Source organism: Pinus tabuliformis, chromosome J (assembly GCF_031772625.1).
Source record: "Pinus tabuliformis cultivar Carrire ecotype Pingquan chromosome J, CPIR1, whole genome shotgun sequence".
Lineage (NCBI taxonomy): Eukaryota > Viridiplantae > Streptophyta > Pinopsida > Pinales > Pinaceae > Pinus > Pinus tabuliformis.
The window spans coordinates 1,289,527,524-1,289,548,810 of NC_142295.1; the positions used below are offsets into that span (position 1 = coordinate 1,289,527,524).

General features: G+C 35.3%; 1 protein-coding gene across 4 annotated transcripts; it reads right to left on the bottom strand.

Moving 5' to 3' along the window:
• Nucleotides 1-8,646: 8,646 nt before the first annotated feature.
• On the bottom strand, nucleotides 8,647-17,155 carry LOC149231991 (cytochrome P450 76T24-like). 4 transcript variants are annotated; one of them, XM_089379327.1, is made up of 4 exons: nucleotides 15,973-17,155; nucleotides 14,819-15,867; nucleotides 14,642-14,709; nucleotides 8,647-9,125 (listed from the first exon to the last, which is right to left on the bottom strand). In XM_089379327.1, the coding sequence occupies exons 1-2, from the start codon at nucleotides 16,867-16,869 to the stop codon at nucleotides 15,232-15,234; spliced, it is 1,533 nt and encodes a 510-aa protein (XP_089235453.1). In that variant the 5' UTR covers nucleotides 16,870-17,155; the 3' UTR covers nucleotides 8,647-9,125; nucleotides 14,642-14,709; nucleotides 14,819-15,231. The 4 variants fall into 4 exon arrangements, with proteins under 4 accessions (XP_089235453.1, XP_089235454.1, XP_089235451.1 ...); XM_089379328.1 differs by having other exon boundaries at nucleotides 10,974-14,709; XM_089379325.1 differs by having other exon boundaries at nucleotides 14,642-14,715.
• Between the last annotated feature and the right edge of the window lie 4,132 nt (nucleotides 17,156-21,287).

Sequence of the window (21,287 nt, forward strand, 5' to 3'; positions counted from 1 at the left end):
TGATTTTTTCCCCGGAAAAAACAAAAAGAGAGAATTATTTGTATTTTTTATTAACCATAGAAAAAGACACAAAATATATATAGAGGGGCGCGGGGCCTCGAAATCAGAGATCATTAATTGCTACATTCACATAATATTTATATGAAACATATCTACTCAAAAGAAATTGTTTTATAGGAGATCAACCACAAAACCTAACTCTAAAAACATTTAAAAAAATTAAACCCGTGAAATCTCAATAACAAAAATGCACTAATTAAACTAACTCTTAGAGAATATATATATGTTCATTTCTTTTATAAATATAAATAATTATTAAATTCAAAACCTGAATTTCTTTTTTATTGAAAACAAAATTTACTGATAACCTAAAGTTCTTAATTCAAAACCAATTTTATTTCGTTGGAAAGTTTAATTTATTTTTAAAACCCAAAGAAAAATCTAATTTCCCTCTCAACGATCAAAATGTAAGTATACCTAAATTAATTTTTTTAAATTAAAACACCACGATTAAATCTCTTAGAATTCAAAACAATTCATTAAAATGAAAAAAATTAATTTATTCTTTTAATAAAAAAAATCTATATTAAAATGTTCGATATTTATGATATAATTGTTAAAATTTTCATTTTTATAAATTAATTGATGTGTATAAAAAAATGAAAATGACATATTAAAATATATCAATCACATCACATTATTAGATATAATTATGCTAACAAACTAACCACACTGAGCCTAAATACTGAGCCGAATAGTTGGATAAGCAATATTGAGGTGAATGGTCAAGCAATACTGAGACAGTCACGCAATACAGAATAGTCAGTTTACAATTAAGAATAGTCTCTCAACATCAACTCGTACAATTAAAAGTATTCTCTCACCATCAAATCTAAACTCTACAACTAAATTTTCCTTAATAATCACTGTGATACCATCATGTAAAGTTAATAATCTCAACATCCCTCACATACAAATATTAAATTTATTTCTTAATTGAAAAGAAATCTCTATAAAGCATATTGTATTACTTTAATGGACCATTCCAAAACCAAGGGGCCCACCCAAATAATGATTCCTAAATACAAAAAAGGTGTGATGAATGAACATTTCCCATCTAAAGTTTACATAAATCATTAATCTATAATTTCACAGCGTAATTCTTGTGACATGTAATTACGTGTTTACACGCTCTTAGCTATTTCAATTCGAAATAATTAATTAAGAAATGAAATGATTTTTTTATTATAATTATTTAATTTTTATGGTTAAAAAAATATTTTTAAATAAATAAATAGATTTAATATTTAAAAAACACTATAATGATATAGATTAAACAATTTAAAATGATAATTTTTAAAAATATATATAATATAAAAATAAGTGTAATATGCAGTCTAGTACTTGTTTGTTAGGTAAAAAATAAAAATTTATTATAACTAAAATAAAATGAATATTAAGATATTTCAAAAATGATTTAGGCTATAAATAAGGAAAAAAAATATAATTTTTTTTTAAATTTATTTATTTCATAAAGATATTAGATATCCAGAGGAAATATTAAAATGGTTTGTATTTTTGTTGATTACTTGTAGTTTAATAAGATTAAATTTAGTTGATGGAATTTTGAAAAAGGTAAAAAAAAATGGTTTGATTTGCTCTAAAAATTTATTTATATGTTTGAATTTTTTAATAAATCATTCTGATTTTTTATAAGCTTAAAGGTTAGAAGTTGGTATTGTAACAAATATTTTTAAATTATGATTTAATATGGGTGTATATGGGATATCTATAATAATAAATAAATAGATAAAGTTTGGTTGAACTATTGAATGTTTTTGCCCTTTTACAAATATATTTCTTGATCAATTTTGTCTTATATCTAACAGGGAATTGTAATCAAAATAACATAAAAAATATTTTCTTATTCCATTGGAAATATCAACAAGTGAATTTGACTTAATACGTAATTGAGTACTTAATAATGCAAATGATCTTTATTATATTAAAAATACTTTTTGAAAAATGTCATAAAAGAGATCGTGTTTATTCGTAATAACAACTTTCTATATAATTATTAATTATATAATTTCATTTCTTTTGATGATAAAAATATTTTAGAAATATTAATTTTTTTAATTAGATTTTGATATATAGAAATAATTAATTATGAATTATTTATGAAAATATTTTTTGATATTAATATAAAAATGATTAATTATTTTAGGAAACTACTTTTTGATATTAATATAAAAAATATTTAATTATAAAATTAAAACATAATTGTATATAAAAATTAAAATGAAAAAATATAAACTTTTAATTAGAAAAAAAAAATGTTTTACATACTTATATCTTTTTTTAAATAGATACATATAAGTTTAACCAAATGTATAAGTTTAAGGAAAAAGGTAAAAAGAAATTAAAACCAACATAGATCCATTTTAAGCACGGATCTAACATGAGTCAAAAGGGGTCAAATTTCTTCATAGGCAAACTTATTTTAGAGTGCAAAAAATAATATGTAATTTTTCATTGTTTAAATTGTGTTTTTGATACAACTAATTAAACATATATAGCATATTCTTTGTTATTATAGTTGGCATTTATTTTTTATTTAGAGAATATTTTAGTTTATTTTAAGAGGGACACGTGTCAAGTCCAAGTTGAGCACATACATACTTACACATCACCTTCACAATGGGCTCTAGAATGAGTCTTTCAGCTCAATGAAATAAATTTGATAATCGAAATGGTAACTTTTATATGTATTGAACAATCGAAGAGTATCATAGAAATTAAAAACTTTTGACAACCTTATAAAGGTATTTAGCCTTGTCTCTTTTTCAAAAGATTTGTGTTGGTATTAATATAAATAAATTATATACCTAGTACTTAGAAATCAAAATCCTTTGACCGCCTTATAAAGATATTTCCTTCAAAAGTGTGTGTTGGTGTATTATACCAATAAAATAAAATAAATTACACCAACATGCATAATATTAATAAAATATATATACTAAAGAAATATATGCAGACATCATATGATCTTTTGTGTTGAGTGATAAAGCGTTCTGCTTGTGGAAGTTGAGTGATAGCATTTATCTTCCACATTATGCTTGGACGAAACGTGTAAAATTAAAATATTATTTGGAAATTCAACCATTTCAATGTGTTTACAATAATTCTTAGCATGTGAGTCTATACATGCGCAAGTGTATGTGCACACATTCCAACTCTTTGCTGAACATGATAAAAATTACACCTCACTCATATTAAACTATTGACCAATCATATATATATATACGATTGACATTGAAACAATTTTTTAAATGATATGATATATCTCCATAGTATTAAAGAAAATTTGAATTAAATTTAAATAAAAAAGAAGTGTTTTCAATTACTTTCTTTATAGAGTTGTTTTCAATTATTTTCTTTATTTTACTTAGATAAAGTTGATTTTAGAATATTTTATTTAAGATAGATATTAAAATAATTTTTCTTTAATAAATATTGAAATATTATTTTATTATTAATTTCTTTTAATATTATATGTAAACACTATGTGAACATAAAAGTTACACCTCTTTTATATTAACCCGATACAATGAGTGCTAAGTGAACTATTCAAAAATCATGAGAAATTAGTCAGTTACAACTACCTCTCATGGAAATGGTCATACGTGAATGACTTACTTAACGCAGTTGAATCCCAAAATGACAGATAAAACCAATTCAATTTAACTATAAAACAATTTAATAATAACATGTCAAATCAATAAAAGTTAATAAAATTTTAATTACAGTTTATTTAAATAATAACATGTCAAATTAAATATTCACAACTCATAGGATGTTATTGAAATTTGATCATAAATATTGACATTAATGTGCATTATGATGATTTTTTTTATTTTTTTTAAATATTATTTTTCTAATAAAATACTATTTATAACCCCATAATATTACTCAATTTCATCTATATAAACCAACAAAAAATTAAAAATTTTACATTTAAAAAATTTTAAAATTTATTTTTAATTTTTAAAATATTAAGTTTAATATTTAATTTATTCAAAATTTTAATAGATTTTATAAAATCTATTTGAAAATTTCAAAACTAATTAAAATTCAATTGTTTTTGACCAAATATATTAAATAAAATAAAAAACATTAGATGTCATCTGAGCATCATAATTATATACAGACAATCGAATAGTACTAATTCACCTAGTCTATCTAACGAGGGAGAGGAGTTGCCCAGAAAGTTATGGAAATTCCGGTCATATTTAGAGAAAATCCGGCAAAGATTTTTGTAAATCCAAGTTATAGTTGTTAAACTTCAAAATTTTAAGTGTCCTAAACGTTTTTTGATGATGTTGAATCCATTTCCACCATCAAAAACACGATTCAAACACTGCCTCTACAAGATTTTTTGATATTTTTTTTCCCGGATTCCAACCACTTTTGACCGTCGGGCAATTCCTCTGCCTCATTAAACAACTCTGTATTAATTACTTTACTAGCAATTGTCCCAAAAGGTACAAAGAGAGGCCGATAGGATTATTAAATTGGAATTGTTGAATTTTTATAGAAGAGTTAATTGGTTTGTCGAAAACCTTGTTTTCTTGGATTGGATCATTGTGCAATTACTTTTCTTTAGCTGTTTTTTTTATATCTATATTACAAAGAACACATTGAATGTCTTATTTCATTTTAGAGTAAGTTAATTACCCAAAATCAAGAGGTTAAATTAATTACCCAAAATCAAGAAACCTCTATAGATGGCCAAGCATATACAAAGCTTGCTAGTGACCAAGTCAATAACTACTATGACTATCCCGTACCAATATATTTCATTGAAAACCATAATTGTATATTGCATTTAGAAAGTCAAAACATAATATTAGAAAACATGTTGATATATTGCTATTAAAAAGTTAATTCCATTAGAAACCATGATATTATTATTATATTTTATAAAGAGTAATATACATATATAGAATGATACTATATTGAAAGCCATAATCATATAGTGCGATTAGAAAGTCAAAATATAATATTCTTAAACCAATACTTTTTTTTTTCTAGAAAGAAAATCTTTATATTGTAATGAGAAATACATACAAAATGGTTTAGCAGATCTGGAGATCTGAAGGAGCGTCATATAATACAAAAAAACAGCGTGGATAAACTTACATTGCGGCTTGCATGAAACAGATCAGAAATCTGGAAAACATCTCCGATAAAATTCTGATAGAAAGATCGACCATTATGACTTAACCAGTATGTGCATCTATGACAAAAAGAGCAGACCCCATGGAGAACGATCATCTGTCCGGGGAGAACAGAGCGGAGACAGATTGCAAGACGAAATCTGCGGAGAGAGTGGAGTCTTCAAAAATCAACCGATTTCGCCATCGCCATAGAGACCAGATGGTAATGGGGAGAATGGGGCGAAGGGATTTTTGACGCCCCCACCAGGCAAATGCTGCATCCACAGAGATGAAACATAGGTGATGAAAAGAGAAATAATTTGCAAGGACATACCAGATGTGCTGGGCAACAGAGCATTTGAAGAAGAGGTGAAAGTTTGTTTCCTCGTCCATTTTGCAGAGAGCACATCTGCTGGGACCATGCCAAGATCTCCGCCTCAAGGTGTCCCAGGTTAGATTCTTGTTGAAGAGGACCAACCAGGAGAACAAAATGACCTTGAGAGGGCAGCGAATCTTCCACCAGAAGACTGGGAAGCGCCGCGATGCTGGAGCACAAGCTGAAATGAGATCTGCGTATATATCTTTTACAATAGCATGAGGAGCAGAGAATGGGAGAGACCATGTAAGATGATCAGCTACATTGGAGCGCAGAAGACCACCCCGCCTGAGAGAGATTGAGAGGTCAGACCAGAGGGGGATGAGGTCGAGAGGGAGGTTGATATCATCAGCGTCCCGGAGAACAGGCTGGGGGCCATCCCATTCCTTTATGATTTGATCCCATGTATATAAGCCCAATCTTCGAAGGAAAAAAAGAAGGGGAGGGGGAAGCTGCAAAGTTCCCTTGAAGCCAGCAAAGGAGTCTATGCCAATGAAAATCTTGCTACCTGTGTGGATATTCCATTTGAGATTGCCGAGGAAGTATCGATGGACCCTCCGAAAACTTGACCAGATAGCAGAGCCTCTTTTGGAGCCAATGGATTCGAATCTGAACCAGTAATCAATTCCCCTGCCTTTAAGGTATTTCTGCCTGACAATGTCACTCCAAAGGCCGGATCCATAAACTCCCCTCCACAATGATTTGCAAATTAGAGTTGTGCCAAAAATTTTAATATTCAGAATACCCCATCCGTCATAGATTTTCGGCAGAGAGAGAGAGTCGAGCTTGGAAAGATGGAATTTATAGCGATCGGCTTTCGCGCCCCAAATGAAACAGGAGATGATTCTGTTTATAGAAGAAATTATGCATGGCGGGAGCAGAAAGAGATGACCCCAGAAAACGGATAGCTGAGTGAGAACAGATTTAACAAGAACCACTCTGCCTCCCAAGGAGAGAGTGCGGAGGCTCCAATCGGCTAGCTTCTTGTGGAAGCGGTCAACGATCCAGCGCCAATCCTCCGATTTGTAGGAGCGGCACTTCAAGCTGAAGCCGAGATACTTAAAGCCCTCTGAAAGCGGCCGATAAGTGATGTCGAAGATCTGTGCAATCTGGGAGGAAAGGGAGTCATCGGCATCATTATAATAAAGAAATGACTTTGCTTTGTTCATGGCCAATCCCGTTGCCTTGTGGAAACGATCGAGGATGGACTTGAAGCAGATCCAGGTGGACAAAGAGAGCATAGCAAAGATGAGGACGTCGTCCACGAAGAGGCTGTGAGACATCTTGATGTTCTTGCAGATTTTTACAGGAGCAAAATGTTTCGAGGCCACCGCGCGATTTATGTGGAGGCTCATGGCGTCGATTGCAAGAATAAAGAGGAGGGGGGACAAGGGGCAGCCTTGTCGAAGGCCCCGCTCAGCCTTGAAAAAATGTGAGGGTTGTCCATTGACCAGGATCGCATAGTTGACGTTTTCAATGCAGCCCATAATCCAGCGAATAACTGTGTGTGAAAGTCCAATCTTGGCAAGGAGACATTGAAGGAATGCCCAGTCGATGACGTCGAAAGCCCGGTGAAGGTCGATTTTTAGGATGGCAGCATTTGTGTTATTTACAGCAATGGAGTGTAGGCATTCTTGAGTGGATGCTATGGCGTCGTGGATGATACGGCCTTTGAGGAAGGCATGTTGATTTGGAGAGAGATGGCGGGCCAGAGAATCCTTGATTCTAAGTGCAATTATCTTAGTGATGATCTTGAAGCAGATATTGCAGAGCGAGATAGGGCGGAAGTCTGAGAAGGTATCGGGGTGATCTTTTTTCGGGATGAGGGCTATGAGAGTGGAGGATGTATGGCTGTGAATTTGACCAGAGTGTTTGGAAGCGAAGACCATACTCAGCAGATCGCTCTTAAAGAGATCAAAGAAATGTATAAGAAAGCCAATAGTCCAGCCATCTATGCCAGGGGCTTTGTCCCTTTTGAATGATTTCATGGCGCGGAGGAGCTCACCTTCGTCAACAGGACGGGAGATTTCTTCGTTCATATCATCATCAAACATCACTGGCATAGGTTCAATCGCCCATCGGATGTCGTTGAAAGTGATGTCGCCAGATCGGCTGTACTGTTTGCTGAAGAAATTTACAGCAAGCCGAGTGATATCTCCCTGAGAGGAAGCCTCATTCCCGAATTCATCTTTTATTTTCCAGATGAACTTCAATTAATTATACATCACAAATTTAATTGTATTTTATTGAACATCACATATAAAATATAAAGATTCATAGAAATGACCAAAACAGTCCAATCTGCAAATTGACAATTGGACATCTTAATAGTAAAGGCATTTTAAAAATAAGCGTAATTTTGAAAGAAAGTTGAAATTGATTTGATCATGTCAAACCTTTTTTGACCTATGCAAAAAGTTGATGAACAGTTTTGGACATATGTGGTGGGTGAGAAAGTAAAAGTTGAAATTGAATTAATTTTTCATAATTATAATTATGATATTATGTGAAAAAGGATTAAAAAATATAAAATCCCAAAGTAAAAGTTGTTCCAATTAAATTTACTTTATTATAATAGAATGCTTTATCTCTGTGCATATTGTTTTGTATCTGCATACCTATTTGAAATGGAAAAACACCCACTTTAAATTCAAATTATACTCCTCTATTAACTGGAAATACTTCCTCTATTAACTGGAAATACTTATCAATATGAAATCATATACCATATACCTGTCTTAACTATATCCACTTTATTAATGTGGATCCATGAGCTGGATGACACTTGTGGCCATATAAAAGTTTAAAGTCAAGAAGCTTGATGATAATAGAGCATTTAAATAATATTTCTGAATTTTAAATATTTAAAAATAGTATATTTATTCTGCATCAAAAAATACCTTGAATGACAGAAAAGCAAAGCTGCCTTGCTTTTATAATTTCTAACCTCAAAAAACAAGAAGCTGCCTTTACTTTTATAATTTCGAAAAACAATGTGATAAAATTGGATAAAATATCATACACTGAAATGAACAAAATCATAATAAAATATAATATAATAGACTGAAATGAATAAAATTAAAATAAAATATTGAACAAAGAAAGTAGTAATATTGCAGAGGGAAATCCCATCATATTACAGAATGAAATCCCATCCTATTACAAGTAAAACTGAGAAATTTCATATACCACAATACAAGTAAAACTGAAACCAATCTTGTAGAGTGAAATCCCATCATATTACAGAATGAAATCTCATTCTATAGGATTTACTGGGGTCATTACAGAGGAAATAAACACAAGTGGAGAGCTGATTCACAAGGCATGACATGGACTCTCTAGAGTGAATCCCCTAATCTTGTCATAATTTTGAGTAGAGAAACGCTGGGTAACCGAGCTGTATGGCACGTATGGCCAAAGTTCTGCACGCTTCCCAGTCCGTTTCACTTTCTTCAGTACCTTGTTCGGCTTCACATATCCCGTGACTGTCACTTTCTGCATCTTTCTATTTATATACACCGTTTGAACTCCTGCACAAAATTTCCCACAGAACAGAAACAAAAGTTATTACAATCATCAAAACCCCAGCGTATATTAACGTAGAAAAGAAAATGATGGGCCACTCCTGTGGCTTAGAGGTAGATCTCGGTTGTAACAGGTAACAAAAGTTAGCATCTCCTTACAAAAATCAGTAACAAAGCTAACATATTGGTAATGAGCAAACATAGATCCTGAGGTGCAACTTTTCAAAAGCCCAAAGCTAAAAAGATTGGTAAAACAGAGCAAACATGAACTCTGAGCTGAAAAACTGAAGAAACTTTCAAGAATTAATCAGCACACAAGTAGTTAATGCTGAAAGCATTTGCAAGGTAGTGTATCATTCTTCCACTTTGATCCGCATTTCCACCATATGTGTCAGTTCTCCTTGTGGTTTAAATAACCAAGCAATGCCTCTTAGTTTTCCAGTATTGAACAGCAAATTTCAATGACAGTTTCACCATAGGCAAGGGAAAGATTTTAGTTAAGTAGTTTTCAAATACTAGGTTTGCCTAAGCTAGATACATTTGAAGAAACATCTTTGTTAAGCCATGAAGAATTAGTATGTAGCTTTGCTTTTCAACTGAAAATACTTAGGCATCCATATGCCCACAGTAAAGATATCATAACCTAAAGCTATGATTTGTTGTATGTGCTTTTGTGAAGATGGACATTGCAGTTCATAAGATACTTTTGTTTGGAATTAAATAATCAAATAGCCATTTGGAAGATGGAAACAAGTATAAGAGTTTGACACAAGCTACACCATAGTTATTATGATTAATGCGTGTGTAAACTAAAATGATTCAACGTAAAAGTAGGGTATTGTTTTGTAGTAGGTTCTTGATCTAGTCTAAAAACTATGTATGCATATTCGTTCCACAGACAAGATTTCCAGAGCACATTGAGATGCATTGCCATCTGCTAAAAATTCTTGGGGATGATGAAGCAGCCAGTCATGACATGGGAAGGCAACATAAAACTGGATCATCCTTTGTGATTGCAAATTGGAATTATTTATCTGCTCTTATGAAGGTGGACACTGCAGTGCATAAGATACTTTTGTTTGGAAAAATAATCAAACAGCCATTTGGAAGATGGAACTTTGCAATGCCTGCACATCATTTGTACCAATTGAATATCTTTGTTTACGATCTGTAATTTATAATTAGTTATGGATCATTGGAAACAAGTATAACGGTTTGACACAAGCTACGCCAGAGGTATTATGATTAATACAAATATAAACTAAAATGGTTCAACATAAAAGTAGGGTATAGTTCTCGAGTAAGTTTATTCTAAAAACTATGTATACATATTCTTTTCACAGACAAGAATTCAACATCACATTGTGATGCATTTCCATCTCCTAAAAATTTTTGGGGCCCAACTATAGACTATACCTAACTACTCAATACTAAATAGTGCTTGCTTTTCTCTGAGAATGGTCAATTAACTTGCAGGAGATGATTGGGAGCACGAAGAAGTATTTACAGATGATGATGAAGCAGTTGGATATGATCTTGCTGAGAGAGAAGATTTAGCTCCTGAACTTCCTGCCCCACCCGAGATCAAGCTGGTACGATTGTATTCAGATGATTTGCTTATGATATACTAGGTTTTATTAGATCGCTGCAAATGTTGTTTGATTATATCAGGAAACTAAGTAAGTTGTTTACTGTTTAACCTGCTATGAAGCTGGTTATACACCCATATAAGTTATGATAAAAAAAACTTTGTTTGTTTTGTTACTTATACATGAGATCATGGAAATCAAAGGAAATTTTCTTTAATTTTGATCTGTCTCGCTCTAACACCCTGACACATTATTGGCAAAATACCTTCTCAAGTTCTCTTCCATGTGAGGTTGCCTTGCTGCTACGTTTTTAGTTCTCATTCTTGCACTGGAGTTCATGGCCCTAAGCTAGATACATTTGAAGAAACATCTTTGTTAAGCCATGGACAATTAGTATGTAGCTTTGCTTTTCAACTGAAAATACTTAGGCATCCATATGCACACATTAAAGATATCATAACCTACAGCTATCATTAGAAAATCTAATTTTCAGATTGGAACCAGTTATCTTTATCAAAGATGAATAGGGTATTATCAAAAAAAAATATTCAACAAAATGCATTTTACCAGTTTACTGACCTGCAAATCATGTGACAGCATCCAGATGTTTTTTCAACAATTTGTCCACATTTTCCACACAGTCGCTAATCTTTTTTTTTGGCGAGCTTTAAGAGCAACAAATCATCTTTGTCCCTCTCGGGAATAGAGAAATCCAAACCCACATGCCATGGCACACCACATTGAGCACAAAACAACCTTCTGCATTCAGGGCATTCTGACTCTTTAATAACAACAACAGCGGGCTCAGTTGAGCTTCCTACTTCAGGCACATCCTTCAACAAGAGTGCCGAGCAATCCTTGAACGGGCAATAGAACTTTTGAGAACTGGGAATCTCTTTTTCCACCAATATGCCAAAGCATTTTTTTTGGAGAGTAAAAGGCATGCAAATAGAGCTTGTTGCTCAATTGTATTGGTCTATTAAGTTATAAAATGCGTGTAGGTAAGACTTTTTTACGAAATTGGTAGCCATGCCATAACAATTTACGACTATTTGTTTGAAAATATATATGGATCAAAAGGAAATATTACATAGATCAATTGTATTGGTCTATTAAGTTATGAATAACGTGTTGGTAAGAGTTTTGTTTAACAATCCAGTGATGAGAGTTTTGTTTAACAATCCAGTTATGAACAGAATATAAGGACTACACTGGAAGGTTCTTTGCAGTCTTATATATTATGATTGGCATTTAAAGTTCATATTCCCATGTATGAAAGAATATTCAATGCTGTCCTCAGTAGAGGGAAAATACTCAAATCTATTGAGCTAATAATATGCATAGTTGGCTTACAGAAATTAAACATATAAGTAAGAATATAGGCCATCAAACATATGTCGAATAGTGGCCATTGGATATGATAAACACGCTATTCAATCACTATGTATAGCTTTCAATAAATTTATGACTCTGATGCTGAAAGGGTAGAGCTATTGAATCTGAAAGTTCACACATTCCTTCAAGCATTTGCCATGTATTTCGCTCACTTAATTTACCCTTTGCAGACCTCTTTTAAAGGCTGAATCTGCCTTCTTCACCGTAGCCAAAGTGGATACACATATGGCGTTGTTTAATTCACACTGCCCTGAGTTTAATTTTTATTGACTAATTAGTGGAGACCTATGATCTCTAGTCTATTATAGAAGCCCATATACCAACTTATAATATGGTAATGCGAAGATATTTGAACATTTCATTGATTTCTGTTGGCTGAGTAATGGAAATAATGAACTCCAATCGTCTATTTATAAATATCCTTGTAGCCTTTTTTAATACGATCAAAGGGAGGTTTGGATTTTGCATTGGTTATTGAGTTATTTCTGTATAAGTAGGATACAAATACTCTTCTCCCTGAGTTATTTCTGTATAAGTAGGATACAAATACTCTTCTCCCTGAGTTATTTCTGTATAAGTAGGATACAAATACTCTTCTCCCTGATTACATGTAGGCATTCCCGATCCTACGAATTTACTCAAAAATGTAGCAGAGGTCTTGCAACTTGGATAAAATTGATATAGATTTGAACAATAACGGTGTGAAATCTCCTTCGTGTTTTCACAAAGGCACTCTGGTCCTACGGATTTGCTCATTTGATACATCTCACACACATATATTTCTGATCTCAGAGGCCGAAAACAGAAGTAAAACATATCTCTAATCTGCCCTTGCTCAAGGAGACTTGGAAGGTCAAGTAGAAGACAGAGCCTAAGGCATAATTTTCTGGGGTTTTGTGGCTCGTTCCTATGGAAGTAAGTGTGAAGTCTGAGGCATATTACTCTGTGAAATAATGAGAAGTGGAACCATGTGAAGTTTGAGGCTTTTATTCTGAAGTATAATGCTAAGCTCTGTGGCATAATCTGAGGCTGAGGCAGAAGGCAAAATTCGGCTTTTGGAGAACTGAAGCAGACCTCTTTTGTGGACAGATTTGGAAGCATTTTGTCTCTGTATGCTCGAGGGTTGACTTGGCACTTGGAGGTTGGTTATCTTAGCTACATTACTCGTTGGTTTGTATATGACTTGATGTCTTGTTGACTTGATTCCATAAGGAAAGGATTGCTGGGTTTCTCCCCTTGGAGTGGGCTTTTCCCGTTTAACTTCTTGTGTGGCTGTCTCTTCATGTTTTTCTGTTGTAGTTCTCTGTATAATTGTTTTATGTTGCATAATAAATAAAAGAAAATATCAACCTGAGTGTAAAATCATAACAAACAATTATCGAGTTAAGAGAACTACCAAAATTCAACAGGTAAGCTGTCCTGTGGCAAATTGAATTGATTTAAGTGAAGTTTCTCTTCCCAGCAGGTGGCACAATATCTGTTGGGGAGATCTAGAAAAGCAAGGTGGGACACAACCATTTGGGTCGGTGTATTTTTTGTGAGTCCTCAGACCTTTGAAGAGCCCAGATAATAAATGATCACCACGTTGAGATACGCAAGTATCCCTTTCATACTTCAACAGTAGACTGGCTATTCTTCTAATTGCACATAGAAAAGTGACGCAGAGATTTCTGGGAAATTGACATGTCAAAGTAAGCAAATACAGAACGTGGAAGCAAACTGTATGACACTCTATGAGCTAGCTCTAGGCCTAGCCAGAAGGTCACACTTAAATGAAGACACTTCACATTCTAGGGTCATCCCGATTCCATCCAAAGGCATCCATTGGCTTGGTTTGTATTGCAGTGAAAGATGAGGGAACTGTTCAGCAAACTTCTCGTGACATACTAAGTCACCAGGTGAAAAAGAGAGATCATTCATTAACCACAACAGTGAAAAAGAGAGATCATTATTAACCACAACAAATGTTTGAAATGCAAACAAACATATTTTAAAAAATCAGTTAACCCTTCAGAGGGTTTTTTTATTGAAATGTAACAATCAATGGCTCACCTCTCTGGTGATGTGGGTACCAATACATCCCAAAAACAACGAAAAATGCTGGCAAAAACAATACATCAGAAAGTACCCTTCTATTGACATAATAGCGTCCAAACTTCCCTATAAAGAAAAAGATACATAGAACACAAGAGCACTGCAACTACCAATGCAATAATGGCCAGATGTTTCTCTTTTCCGATGTCAGCACTTCCACAGAATCTTAAGCCCAGCAGAATAGCGATCCAGACATCATAGAAACCCAAATAACCCTAACCCTAACAGTCACTAATTCAAGGGACTCCAATGAGGACAATAAACATCAGCCTGGCCTTTCAGAATGCAGCGCTAGCAAGGAACGTGAGGCGAGGCTTGAATGAAGAGGGATAAGGAGAACCAGTGCCTAGGTCAGTGGTGGACATGAAAAGGGATCATATAACAATAACGAAAAACCCTGGCTCATTTTTGAGGATTAGGGCTTATATCAGTATGAACACTAACCTGAAATTTGAACAGAAGAACTCTGAGCACCTGAGCGAACAATGTTATGTCTGAACAGGAAAACGGAGCTGCACCTGCCATAAAAAAACCCATAAGAAAACAATGGACTGAGATTAAAACGTTGGAAGCAAAATGAGAGAGAATGGGATCAGAAAACCCACTTTTGAAAGTACTAACCTGAAATTTGAACAGAAGAACTATGAGCACCTGAGCGAACAATTTCTGAACAGTAAAACGAGGCTGTAAACAGGGTATACTGAAATAAGTGATGGCTAGGTCGTGCACAACAGATTGCATAGCAGAAACGAGACACATCATTGCAGAGACACATCATTGCAGCAGTTAGTGGAGAGCACGAAAACATTATTGCAGCAGAGCGTGGAGAAAATAAGAAGAGCAGAAAGCCGAAACAGAAAGAACAGAAATGGTAGTGGAAGAAAACAGGAAGAGCAGAGAGCTGAAGAGGAGAAATAGAAATGGAGTTGCACGAGACATGTCAACCATAGGGCAATTGAAGGTGCACGCCAGCTATCAACCAGAGAAACAAAGTGTAGACCAAAAAAACCTAAATGTAACACAAATTCGAAATTCTAGTACAAATGAGATGCTAGGCGCGGCGTGGCAAGTGCCTCCAACGGTACGGCCTTCTGGAGCACCACACCAAACTTCTCGCTCATGTCTATCTGCTCCGCACGCGTCCCCTTGGGAGGTGCCCACTCAAATGAATGGATAAGCGACCCCAACGTTAAGTGAACCATCCGACTTGCCAATGGAAGCCCCACACACATTCTCGTTCCTGCTCCGAACGGTATCAGCTCAAAGTGTTGCCCTCTGTAATCCACATGACTACACATCTCATCATCAATAAACCTCTCTGGCACGAAATTTAATGGCTCTTTCCAGATCTGAGCGTCCCTTCCCATGCCCCAAACGTTCACCACTACTCGGCAGTGTTTGGGTATCACGAACCCCCCGATCTCACAATCGCTGTTTGCTCTGTGTGGGACGAGCAGAGGAGCTGCCGGGTGCAATCGGAACACTTCTTTCACCACTGCGCGGAGATAAGGGAGACGCTCGATATCACTTTCTTCCATCCGGCGGTTGAGACCAACAACCTCTTCCAGCTCGGCTTGGGCTCCTTTCAATTTCTCAGGATTGCGAATGAGCTCTGCCATCGCCCACTCTATTGTGTCCGCGGTCGTATCACTTCCAGCCACAAAAATATCCTGCAAAAGGAATTAGACATCAGACTATGTTTATTAGGGTTTTCATGATTCAATAGACCTTCTGTGTGTATAATAGCAACAAGAGATAGCTAGCGAAAGACTTACACTTAAGTAGCCCCTGATGTCAGGGAGAGTAAATTCATCATCTCTCATGTCCAGCAAAACGTCCAAGAGATCCTTCTTTCCATCATCACTTCTGTCGCTGTTTTTGCTCCTCTTTACCAGGCGATCCTCTATGAATTTATCCATAACAGCATATGACTTTTTCGTGCAGATTACCATATTACGATAAACACCCTGTAAATCCAAGAACTGAAGACAGGGAAAATAATCGGCCAAATTGGGAGTTGCCTGTAGCACCATCATTTTCGAAATAGCGTCTTTCAGATCTTCAGAAGCTCGTAAGTTAGAATCGAACATGTCTTTACCAAAAGCCATGTTCCCTATCAGATTAAACGCGGAGTGGAATGCAATGTGTCCAATATTCACACACTCTGATCCCTTCCGGTAGTCTTCAAAGATCTGATGAATCATTCGATGTGCTTGATCTCTTCTGAGACCTTGTAGAGCTTCTAGCCGCTTGACAGAGAAGAGTTCATTGTTAGATATGCGTCTGAGCATACGCCAGCGAGACCCATATTGGCATACAACAAAAGAGTACTTGTGGTGAGAAAGAGCTTTGGCTGCTTCTCGGACAATCCGGCCCGCAAAGATGTGACCATGGGTTTTGAGAACTTCCTTCGCCATGGCGGGAGAGGAGACCACCACAGTGGTTTTCATTCCGAGGGAGAGAGACATGAGAGGGCCGTATTTGGAGGCAAGGTGGAACAGAGATTCGTGGGGCTTGTTACCCAACTGAAACAGATTTCCCACAATTGGCCATCCCGGAGGCCCGGGAGGAAGCCTGCAGTAGGTCTTTCTCTTCCACACGCCCAAGACAAAGTATATGATGGCGGAGGTGATTGCCAGCAGAGAATAGAATAATAAGCTTCCAATATCCATTGAGGTCGACTAGATGCAACTGAGGCCTGAAACTGTACAGAGCAGAGAAGAGGGAGACCACTGCATGCATATAGCCATGGAGTCTGAAGGTACTGCAATTTTGTTACAGCTTGACGTGTCCACTAATATCCGTGGCCGAGGGGTATATAGGTAGGCTGTAGGCCACGCACGAAGTTTAGGTTAGATAAAAAGTCTCCAGCTGCGCTGACCTGACTGGTTTCCTTATCGTTACGTGTAGATAAGTTAGTTTTTGTGGGGTCTAATTTATTCGCAGGGTTGTGTTGAAATTCTGGCATTCCTGAGATAATTGAATTGAAGACTGTATAAAAGAAAAATCCAAAGGAGATTACTAATTGAAAGTTCAGGGAAAGGTTTTTTTATATATATAAAAGTTACATAGATATTTCAAGCATAGTTACCAAGTTCGTATTTGAACTTGAATTGGATTCGGTACGGAAAAAATTCAATACCGACACAATTTGGGAATATATTTCATAAAGTTTAGAATTTAATATTTGGAATAACATGTTGTGAGGGATTTTCTGTCTATATAATTAACTAATTCATACATTATATAATGTAATTTCCAATATAAACAGAATTTTTATATAAATTCAACATTACAATTTACCATATAAATTTTTCATTATCATGTATTTTATGTTTAGAATAAAATCATTTATTAAATATGTATTTTATGTTTAAAATAAAATCATCTATTAAATATGTAGGAACATTTTTTCAAAATATAAATTATTAAGTGATAATTAATTAAACCAAATCAAATCCTATTTTCTAATGATTACTAACCTTTTTTTGGTTTAAATATAAAAATCTAAGTTTGATAATTATATACTTCAGGAAAAAAATGCACCTTTAAAAAAGTCATAAAATTTTCTATCATTTTTTATTTAAATTTGATATTTGATATCTCACACTTATTTACAAATTATTAATATATAAATTTAAAATAACGCATATGTTGATATTCTAAATTAGGCATGTTCATTGTCTAGTTAACATATTTTATAGCATATGTTGGAAAGGTGGAGGAGACAAAGCATGAATTCACACATAAAATACGAGTTGGAGCTTTTTTATTGATCACACAAAACATGATGCTTACAATGAACCCGGTGAATGGTATTTATTATTTTCCAACTAGCAACTCACCTAAAATATCTTGACATGCAACCACACACTAAAAATCGTCTATCACTTAACTCGACTTGACTCAACACTCAAACACTCAATCACTCAATCACTCAGTTAAATAACTCTCTACATTTAGCCAACTCCTCATGCAGGAGTAATTATCTTATTTTAACACTCCCCCTTAATTACGACCGCTAAACTAAAACATGACTCATGACAACTCAAACATGCCTGCTGGTCTATGTCTCGGCTAGGCCTACAACACTCAAGTTTCTTCTATGAAACTCAAACACATTTTGTGCTAATGACTTAGTAAATATATCAGCGAATTGATCACTAGATTTACAAGGCTTCAAGTGAACTTCTCCATTGCTCACAAGTTCTTTAATGAAGTGATATCTAGTATCAATATGCTTGGTCTTCTGATGAAACACACTATTCTTGGATAATGAAATCGTTGAGGTGTTGTCACAATATATTACTATTGATCCTTGTTGTTTCTGCTTGAGTCAATCAAATACTCTTCTTAACCACACTTCTTGACATGTTGTTGATGTTGCTGCTACATATTTTGCTTCTGCTGACAAAAGTGTCACAATGGATTGCTTCTTAGATGCCCATGAAATCACACCTAAACCAAGGTGGAACACAAAACCACAATTGCTCTTCCTATCATCCAAACTGCCCATAAAATCACTATCTGTGTATCCAATCAAATCCTTCTTTTCTGTGCTTGCATACATTATGCCACAATCTTTAGTTCCTACTATGTATCTTAGAATTCTTTTTCCTGCACTCCAATGTGTGTCTTTTGGAGTCTCCATAAATCTGGAAATCAAACTCACTCCTTGCATGATATCTGGTCTTGTAGCTGTGAGATACATGAGGCTACCAACCAATCTTTTGAATAAAGCTGGATTGACATCTAATCCCTCATCATCCTTGCTTAACTTTGTACGTGTTGCAACTGGTGTAGGGATAGGTTTGCAATTTTCCATCCTGAATATTTTCAATAAATCTTTGACATATTTATTTTGACGAATAAAAATTCCTTTTTTTAGATTGCTCAACTTCTATTCCAAGAGAATATTTCATTAGACCAAGATCTGTCATCTCAAATTCTTTCATCATGGCTTCTTTAAATTCATCTATCTCAAAATCACCTATAAAAATCATGTCATCAACATATAAGTGAACAATCAAAATCCGTCCATGCTCATTTACCTTTGTGTATAAGGTAGTTTCAATGTTGCTTCTGCAAAATCCATTTTTAATCATGTAGTTTTCGATTCTGCTATAACAAGCTCTAGGTGCTTTCTTCAGTCCATAGAGCACTTTCTTCAACCTGTAAACTTTATCGTTGTTACCTTCAGCTTCATAACCTGGAGGTTGTTGCACATAAATTTCTTTTTCTAGAATTCCATTCAAGAAGGTTGATTTCACATCCATCTGATATAATTACCACTTGGTCTGAGCTATTATGACTAGAACTGCTCTTACAATATCCAGTTGATCTGGATTTAAACAGGAACGCAACAAATTACAGAGATAACCATAAATACAAAGATGCAACGGAAATAATACTTCATTTCATTACTATAAAATATTGAAAGATGCTTACAAACAGAAATGGAAATAAACCAGCTAGGGCGATGGTAGCTTATCTATAAGAAGAGATGTGGCGGCTATATGCCTCTAAATTGTGTTACAATGAGGCTTGAAGGCCTATTTATTATTGAGAAACAATGGAAAACCATAAACATCCAAAAACCTAACCCTAGAAGATGAAACGCCAAACTGTGGGCCCCATTTGGGTAAATTGGTACATTAACTTCCAGGGGTCGTAACTTTGGCATACGATCTCCATTTGACGCGCACAATATCTCGTTAGAAAGATATATCGGAGAACTACAACTTTGGGAAGAGCGACATCAATCCATGGCCCCATGTTGCTCCCATGTTTCCCAAAAAACGTCATTTAGAGCCTCAAAACGGCTTTGGAAGTTCAGGACTCGAAAAACTGCTAAAAATAGTAAACTGTGCTACAATTAAGGACACTGAAAAGCTGAAAGAAACAATGGTGGGGGTCCAAGTGGACTTGGCGAGTGGCCACCAATATCCACCTGGATCATTCCTCGCCCTTTAGGAAGCAATGGTCCCCATTGCGTTGAGTTCCTCCATGAGATGAGGAAACTTCTGCTGAACTTGGTCCCTAGTGAGCCACTTGCCCTGGTGAAGGAGTTGGCCTCCTTTAACAATTCGATACAGTTGGATATTCTATTGGCGAGTGTGCTTGATGTGTGTGTCCATGATCTGATCAGTTGCAGCTTGTTCCATGCAATCTGGATTTAACTCTGTGGGTGTGAGCTATTTTGCAATGTCAGGTGTGTCTAGTAATGGTGGAAAGTATGGCCGAAGGTGGTCCACGTTGAACATTGGGTGCAGGCCATGGAATGGGGGAATGTTGAGCTCAAATGCATTGTCTCCCACAGCCTTGGTAATGGTGTAAGGACCATATCAAAGTGGTTTGAGTTTCCGATAGGCTCCGGTAAGGCGTTCCTTTTGCAAATGCAACCAGACTTTATCGCCCACCTGAAACTTGTGTGGCACCCGATGTTGATCATGTCACTACTTGTACTTGGCATTTGATTTGTCCAGAATGTCGTGGATCTGCTAGCGAATATGTTGGATGTGCTTAATGAAGTTGTTTTCCTTAACTGTTTTGGACTGGACATGAGTCGAATCTGTGTGAGTAGCTGCAAATGGCATGGCCACATCAATAGGACATAGTGGCTGGAATCCCAAGCCCACCTGAAAAGGGTTGTGGCCAGTCGAGTTGTGGAGACACCAATTGTAGCTGTGTTGAACATAGGGGAGGCTCTCATCCCATGTGCGTGGATGCTTTGAGTTGTACATGCGCAGAATGTGTACGATCATCCTGTTCACAACCTCTGTTTGGCCATCAGTTTGAGGATGGAAGGATGTGGACTTAGTGAGTTTGGTGTCCAGCATCGATTAGAGGCTGGACCAAAATTTACTGAGGAACTTGCTGTCCCGATCTGAGATGATAAACTGTGGGATCCCAAAGTGTACCCACCCTCGTTCAAAGAAGAGTTTAACAGTGGCTTCTACTGTGATATTCTTCTTGTAGGCCGCCATAATGGCCATCTTCAAGAACCTGTCGACAACCACAAAAACACAGTCGTTTCCATGCTTAGCAGAAGGAAGGTCTGACATGTAATCCATGGAGATGGATTCCCAGG